This window comes from Aegilops tauschii, chromosome 3 (assembly GCF_002575655.3).
Source record: "Aegilops tauschii subsp. strangulata cultivar AL8/78 chromosome 3, Aet v6.0, whole genome shotgun sequence".
NCBI classification, from domain to species: Eukaryota; Viridiplantae; Streptophyta; class Magnoliopsida; order Poales; family Poaceae; genus Aegilops; species Aegilops tauschii.
In genome coordinates, this window is record NC_053037.3 from 413,257,194 (window position 1) to 413,266,000 (window position 8,807).

General features: G+C 45.1%; 1 protein-coding gene across 1 annotated transcript; it reads left to right on the forward strand.

Moving 5' to 3' along the window:
- Positions 1 to 6,047: 6,047 nt before the first annotated feature.
- On the forward strand, positions 6,048 to 6,500 carry LOC141042991 (uncharacterized). Its single transcript, XM_073511906.1, has one exon. It carries the CDS (start codon positions 6,048 to 6,050, stop codon positions 6,498 to 6,500), a length of 453 nt encoding a protein of 150 aa, XP_073368007.1.
- Positions 6,501 to 8,807: the final 2,307 nt, after the last annotated feature.

Here is an 8,807-nt window from a genome sequence, read left to right on the forward strand (position 1 = left end):
GAAGGAATTTCGTCTTTGGCAATCTGAATGCCAAGAGGAATGGGTTTTAGTTAGCCCCTCTAAGAGGAGAGCTCGCCTTGGTTTAGAGGCCATGAAATTTCCTCCGGCCAAATCTTCTCTCCGTGCTCGCGTGGCCAAATCTCTTCCTAAGAAACATGCTACGTTCGCCACGTTCATGCAATACCCGGCGCGTAAGGGCTATAGCTATGGCCCGTCCACCGATGAGGTGGCCACGGTCAGAGCAGCTGGTTACCGTGTTTCGTCTCATGAGGATGCGGATGGTCTTTCTCCGGTGACCACCCCACCGCCGGCAAGGCTAGCGATTCAGTTTGGAACAATCCCGCCTTCCCCGGAGGGTTTATCTCCTGCCCGTTTAAACCCTGGAACCTCGGGTGGCCGATTAGTTTTCACATTGGAAGGTTTGGATTCTCCTGCACCCACTCAGCCACCTCCACCAGGCCATGTTCCTCAGTTGGGCTCCAGGGTACAGCCCATCTGTCTGTCTGATGACGAGAGTGGCAGCCCATCACCTCTGGCCTCTAGGGCTTCATCCCCTGAGGATATTATCCGAGACCTGCAAAGTTTTGACGTTATGATTGAAGATATGGCTGCGAGTTATTGGGACTGTCAGCATTGCTTGGCTATGCGCCACACATTAGAGACATGCACGAATCAGGTCCGGTGCCGCAATTGTTTTCGTTCGGGACACGTTAAAAAAAACTGCACCGGCAAGCTGCCTGACTTGTCCGTCTGGGTGCCTAAAGTCCCATCGCCGGGTTTTGGGAAGCGGGACCGAACAGAGGACTTCCTTTCTCCCCCCGTCTCTCTAGTTTCCCGAGACCAAACGACTCCGGAGAAAACCCCATCCTCTGCTTCTCCGCCGCCACCATCGCCGCCTGACCGCCCTGTAGAGCACATCCAAGCTTCCCCCAGCTCTGGTCCGGCTCCTGCTCCGCAGCCTCCAATGGCGGTGTTTGAGATTGACCCACATCGCTTCATCCCTGCGGGCTTCGACATTGAAGATGGCGGAGCAGATCGTCTACCCCGCACCTTCTACACGCCGGCCGTCCCGCCACCCCGAGCGCATGAGCAGTACATGGTGGCCATTGTGGAGCCGATCCCGCCTCCAGAGCTAGTTGGGGTCCGTCGTCAGCAGGTTCTTGATTTCCTAGTTCAAGTGATGCATGTTCCAGTTATTTCTGCTCAGACTTGGTTTCAAGGAGTTGGTCTGTTCGAGATGGAAGATCCAGTTGTCCGGGGCTCTTTTACTCTGCATCCGCTGTTTCCCTTAGGGGTCGATGATGATGGCAACGAGTTTTTTGTCCGTTTTATCCCGCATAATCAGGGTGAAGGTTTTCGTGCTATTCATGGCCAGCGGACGGGGTGGTTGATGTTCATCAGCATCCCTTTAGAGTACAAAAACACCCAGTGCATTGCTGATATGGTTGGCTCTTTCGGATAGTTCCACTACTGGAATAGCACTGACAGGCGTCAAGTTAGAGCTTTGGTCCATGCCTCGTTCCCTGACAATGCGCTAGTTCCTCGCTCGGTCACCTTTCGGGAATTTGCCAATTGGGGCGATGTCATGGTGTCTTGGTCTGCTGGTTGCTATATCTTATCAGGGGAATTTGCTGGTGCCATGATCCCAGCGGATGAGGATCCAATGCCTCTCAATGGGAATCCCCACCCGTTGCCTGGAGTTCAGGTGCCACAACCGTTTTGGGCAATGCCTCCATACCCTGCTCTGGGATGGAATGCCGTTCCTCCGGGCCCTCATCAAGGACAGAATGAGGTGGCGGGATGGGCTAATAATGTGCAGCAGGCAGCAGGATGGGGCCCGTGGGAGGAGCAGATTCAGCCTGATCATCAGCAGCAGCATGAGGAGGTTCAACCTGTCCAGGACCAGGACTCTATGATTTTGAACCCATCTGCAGATTCTTCTGATGATGAGGATATGGCTGAGGTCCAGCAGCCTCTACAAGCCCAACCAATAGTGCAGCTGGAGCCGATTCATCTTGGTATGGTTCGGGTTTTTTATGGGCCAGTTCTGCCGCCGGCCATGATCTGGGAGAGATCATTCAAGTCTTTGTTGCCTGAATTCTTCATCAGGGATATACCAGCTTGTCCGCCTAGTTTTTCTGCGACGTTGCTACAAGTCAAATTTGGGTCTGCCGATCTGCAAGAGAAGTATCAGCTCCTTTCTGCCAAGCAAGGTGTCTCCGTTCCTGGACCCAGCTCTTCGGTGGTCATTGAGGAGTTGGCACCTGATGATCTCTCGTGCTCCAATTACCAGGCTCCACCTTCTCCCTCCCCAGTCTCTCAAGAGGATTTTCAGTTTTCTTCGGTTACTCCATCTCCGCTGGGCAAGCGACCACGTCAGTCTGCACGCTCCAGGCGCTCTATCACGCTTGTGGAGCCAGTTCTGGACTTCTCCACTAGAAGGATGACGCGCAGTTCTGCCAAGAGGACGGGCATGAAGCCAGTCTCTGCCATCCCTCCGAGGTCTGCCCCCCAGCGTTGCCCGAAGGCCAAGAAGCTTCATCTTGATTATGAGCTCAACATGCTCCCTCTCCCACCTCCGACGCCTATTCCGACGCTGCAGGCCATTGGAGTGGCTTTGGGCATTGATCCGTCTGAGTTATCGGTTGAGAAGCTTATGGCTTCTCCCCGTCCTACTGCAGAAGGCAATGGTTCACATGATGCTTGACGGCCCACGAAGCTTCATGGAGAGTTGGGCGCTTTTGCTTTTGTGCCCTTTTTTTGTTTTCAGTGACTGTCTGCAATACTTGGTTACTGTTACTGCCACTTATGTTCCGTTTATGTCCATGCTGTTAAGCAGCTGGATCTGCAACTATACCCCAGCGCTGTTTTTTTTTAGATAATTGCTATTTTCGAAACTGGAATGTGCTCTGTTGGAATGTGTGTGGGCTCAATTCTGAGGCTCGGCAGCGTGATCTACGTGCCAAGATTGAGGAGGGCAGATGTTCTGTTCTTTGTCTGCAAGAAACTAAATGTGAGAGCTTTGATATTCGTACGATTAGATCCTTCTGCCCTAGGCGGTTTGATCAATTCGTGTTCTCACCTTCTGTTGGAGCCCCTGGCGGGATTCTCGTCATTTGGAATTCCTCGATCTTTCATGGCCAGCTTGTGGATATTCAGAGGTTTGGTGTTGTCGTCTCCTTCCAATCGTTGCAGAATTCTGAAAAATGGACCCTAACCTCTGTCTATGGGCCATGTGAGGGTCAGCCTAGGGACGATTTCGTTAGTTGGCTTTATCACCTACAAATCCCTCAAGATGAAAATTGGCTCTTGTTGGGGGACTTTAATTTCATCAGGTCTTTGGAGAACCGAAACCTCCCGGGTGGTGATACCAACGATATCTTCCTATTCAACGAAATAATTGGTCACCTTGGACTTTTGGAGTTGCCCTTGAAGGGCCGTAGCTTTACCTAGTCTAATATGCAGCAAAACCCCCTGCTTGAGCAACTTGATTGGTTCTTTACTACTGCTGATTGGATTTCACACTACCCAAACACTGTGGTTACTCCACTCGCCAGAACTACCTCCGATCACGTGCCTTGTGTGGTGTCCATTGACACTACCATTCCTGCGGCCAAGATTTTTTTGGTTTGAAAATTTCTGGTTGGATATGCCGGGGTTCATGGATTGTGTCTCCAAGTCCTGGAATGCACCCGTCTTCTCTGATCTTTCTGCTTCCGCGGTTATCACAAGGAAATTTAAGCGACTGCGGTATGATTTGAAAATTTGGAGCAAAAAGCTATCGTACATCAAAAAGCTTACTGTTGATTGTTCAAAGGTGATTCTGCACTTTGGTCAGTTGGAGGAAGTACGACCTTTAACACGGCCGGAATTCAACTTCCGGAAACTTGTGAAGTTTCACTATGAACATCTGTTAAAACTTCACTATATATATTGGAAACTGAGGTGCACTATTAGGTACATCAAGGTTGGCGAGGAGAATTCAAATTTTTTTCATGCCATGGCCTCTCAGCGTATGAGGAGAAACTCCATCTCCAGTCTGAAAACCAGTTCCATGCTTGATCCAGTGATTGATCACGCTCAGATGGCGGGAATCCTTTGGGCCTCGTTCAAATCTAGGATGGGCCAGGCCCAAGGGATCACTATGGGCTTTGATTTGAATCATTTAATCCAACCCATCCCGGGACTGGAGGAGCTATCCTTGCCATTTTCTAATGAGGAAATTAACAAAGTTTTGAAGGATTTGCCGGTGGATCGGGCACCTGGTCCAGATGGCTTTAATGGGATGTTCGTCAAGCGTTGTTGGCCTATAATTGAGGAGGACTTCTTGAGGATGATTCGGGATTTTTATGAGGGGAAGCTTTCGTTGGAAAATATCAATTCCTCCCTCATTACGCTCATACCCAAGATCATTTCACCAGAAGGGCCCGATGATTTCCGGCCAATCTCCCTCACCAACACTTGTCTTAAATTCCTACCAAAATTGTTGGCCAACAGATTGTAGAGGGTGATCCTTAAGTGCATCCACAAAAATCAGTATGGGTTCCTTAAGGATAGGTCGATTCAGGATTGTCTGGCCTGGAGTTTTGAGTATATTCATCAATGTAAACAATCCAAGCGTCCAATTATAATCCTTAAGTTGGACTTTGCTAAGGCCTTTGACACTGTTGAGCATGAGGTTATTCTTCAGATGCTGCAGCATAAAGGGTTTGATGCCCAATGGATTCTTTGGATTAAACAGCTATTGTCTACAGGTTCTTCGTCTGTACTGTTAAATGGCATTCCTGGAAAGCAATTCTTGTGTAAGTGTGGCGTCAGGCAGGGTGATCCACTCTCACCTCTGCTCTTCGTCATCGCAGCAGATCTGTTGCAATCTGTGGTCAATCAAATGATGGTGTCTGGCACACTCTCTTTGCCTCTTCAGACCCATGACAGGGATTTTCCCATCATTCAATATGCGGATGACACGATCCTATTTCTTGCAGCTAAGGATGATGAGCTTGTTGCCCTCGAGAATATGCTGCTTACATTTCAACAATCCACTGGTTTAAAGGTCAACTTTGCTAAATCCTCAATGATCCCACTGAATATGCCTAATGAGGAGGCTGACAGACTTGCTGCTATTCTTGGTTGTAAAATTGGCCAGCTTCCATTTACTTATCTTGGATTGCCTTTGGGAACTACAAGGCCAAGGATCATTGACCTCATGCCCTTAGTTGACAGTCTTGAAAGGAGGTTAACTGCAAGCTCTTCTATGCTGAATCAAGGCTCTCGTTTGCAGCTTCTCACCTCTGTCCTGACCTCTCTGCCAATATACTTTCTGTGTAGCCTCAATATCCCAGCCGGGATCATTAAGCAACTAGACAGAATCTTCAGGCAATGCCTTTGGAGGGGTAATAGTGATGTTCCAAAACAGTCTCTGGCTGCTTGGGAGCTAGTTTGCAGGCCAAGAGATAAGGGTGGTTTGGGTATTATTAATCTGAACATCCAGAACAAAGGACTGCTTCTCAAGCATCTTCACAAATTCTATAACAAGGTTGATGTTCCTTGGGTGACCCTGATATGGAATAGCTACTATGATCATGGGGTTCCACAGGCAACAGCTAATGCTGGATCTTTCTGGTGGAGAGATGTTCTGAAGCTGCATGAGGCTTACACTGCTATTACCTCAGTACAGATCAACATGGGTGATTCTGCTCTGTTCTGGATTAATTCTTGGCACATTGGGGGGCTCTGCTAGACCCCTCTGTTGGAGATTGCCAAGGTTGTTTTCTTTTGTCAATAATGACAGGATATCTGTGCGGGAATTTCTTCAATCCCAGGATCTTTTCTCTATGTTTTATTTGCCCCTTTCTCAGGAGGCTACTGCTGAGTTGCACATACTGGAAAGTTGGATCATGCAGTTAGATAGAGACCCCACCTTACCTGATGTTTGGATATGGCCTGGTCAATCAGGAGGGTACACTGCGAAAAGTTTTTACATGATCATGCACTCACACTTACCTACAATACAACCTTGCAAATGGCTTTGGCAGAGTAAGTGCACCATGAAGATCAAGGTGTTCGGCTGGCTTTTATTCTTTGACAGACTTAACACCAAGGATATGCTGGTTAGGAGACACTGGCGCTCAAACCAGGATGACAATCTTTGCCTCATCTGCAGTGAGCTGGCGTATGAGGATAGAATACATCTATTTTTTAACTGCACCTTCAGCTGTAGAGTCTGGAACTATTTGGGTATTGATTGGTCTGGAGGCTCAGATATTCTGCAATGTATCCTGCACGCCAGGTCCAGCTTCACACACCCTTTCTTCATTGAGGTTATGCTAACAGCAGCATGGAATATTTGGATTTTGCGAAATGGCAGAATCTTCAGAGCTGAGAGAGCTACTTTCAGTGCTTGGAAGTGTAAATTCATCCATGATATTTCTTTGCTTGCTCACAGGGTGAAGGACTGTAACAAGCCAAAGCTTTTGGCTTGGATTGCTACTTTGTTGTAAAGCAAGTACAGTTAGTTAGCAAATAGGTAGACTCTTTTCCCTTTTGTTTTCCTTCCTTGTATAGTTTGTATTTTACTTGTACAGTGGTGCTTTATCTAATAAAGGGTTGTGGGGCTTTGCCTCACAGTAAATATTCAAAAAAAAACAATTACAATTCATCTTATTTTCAGGAAGAGTCTATGTCAGAGCTTTGATTCAGCAAACTTCACATACTCAACTATCATTTAGTCTTTCACAATTGCTAACACTAACGCGATATTTATGGGTTCAAAGTTTTAATCAGACACAGAGAACGATAGGGGCTTATAGATTCGCCTCCCAACCTTTTACCTCAAGGGTAATGTCAACAATAATAGCTCATGATGCCTTACATCCAATTGGATATATATATCAGAATCTTTCCAACACAATGTGCTTGCCAAAGGATAAAATGTAAAAAGGAAAGGTGAAGATCACCATGACTCTTGCACAAGAATAAAAGATAGGCCCTTCACAGAGGGATGCAGAGGTTGCCATGAGCTTTTATAGTTGGATGCACAAAATCTTAATGCGAGGGAACGTCACTTTATATTGCCACTTGTGATAGCGACCTTTATTATGCAGTCTGTCTCTTTTATTGCTTCCATATCACAAGATCGTATAACGCTTATTTTCTCCACACTAAAAGATCATACATATTTAGAGAGCAATTTTTATTGCATGCACCGATGACAACTTACTTGAAGGATCTTACTCAATCCATAGGTAGGTATGGTGGACTCTCATGGCAATACTGTTTTAAGGGATGTTTGGAAGCACAAGTAGTATCTCTACTTGGTGCAAAAAAATTGGCTAGCATGAGGGGGAAAGGCAAGCTCAACGTGTTGGGCAATCCATGACAATATACTTTATTTCGGATATAAGAAAACATAACCCATTACGTTGTCTTCCTTGTCCAACATCAACCTTTTAACATGTCATATTTTAATGAGTGCTCACAATTACAAAAGATGTCCAAGATAGTATATTTATATGTGAAATCTCTCTTCCTTCAATATTCTTTCATGAATTGTTCAAGTGACCAATACAATGTTTGCTAACCTTCAATAAATTTACCACCTCTACTTCTTATATGTGAAGTCATTACTCCCCATGGGATAAGCATATGAAACATATATAATTTCAGATTTATGACATTCAAATCATTCAACCATTTACTCATAGGATATGAGTGAAGCACACGAGTAAATGACAAGCTACTCCAAAAAGATATAAGTGAAGATTAATGAGTAGTTAAATAATTATGTAGCTATGTGATGACTCTCTCTCATTAAAGAATTTCAGATCTTGATATTTTATTCAAACAGCAAGCAAAACAAAATAAAATGACACTCCAAGCAAAACACATATCATGTGGTGAATAAAAATATAGCTCCAAGTAAAGTTACCGATGAACGAAGACGAAAGAGGGGATGCCTTCCGGGGCATCCCCAATCTTAGGCTCTTGGTTATCCTTGAATATTACCTTGGGGTGCCTTGGGCATCCCCAATATTAGGCTCTTGCCACTCCTTATTCCATAGTCCATCGAATCTTTACCCAAAACTTGAAAACTTTACAACACAAAACTCAACAGAAAACTCGTAAGCTCCGTTAGTATAAGAAAATAAAACAACCACTTAGGTACTATTGTGAACTCATTATAAATTCATATTGGTGTAATATCTACTGTATTCCAACTTATCTATGGTGCATACCCTCCGATACTACTCATAGATTCATCAAAATAAGCAAACAACACATAGAAAACAGAATCTGTCAAAAACAGAACAGTCTGTAGTAATCTGTATCAAACGTATACTTCTGGAACTCCAAAAATTCTGAAATAAATTGGTGGACCTGAGGAATTTTTCTAGTAATTATCTGCAAAAAGAATCAACTAAATAGCACTCTCCAGTAAAACGTTTTAGCTAATCTCGTGAGCACTAAAGTTTCTGTTTTTTACAGCAAGATCATAAAGACTTCACCCAAGTCTTCCCAAAGGTTCTACTTGGCACAAACACTAATTAAAACATAAAACCACATCTAATCAGAGGCTAAATATATTATTTATTCCTAAACAGAACCAAAAAGCAAGAAACTGAAATAAAATTGGGTTGCCTCCCAACAAGCGCTATCGTTTAACGCCCCTAGCTAGGCATGATGATTTCCATGATGCTCACATAAGACATAAGAATTGAAACATAAAGAGAGCATCATGAAGAATACAACTAGCACATTTAAGTCTAACCCACTTCCTATGCATAGGGATTTTTTGAGCAAACAACTTA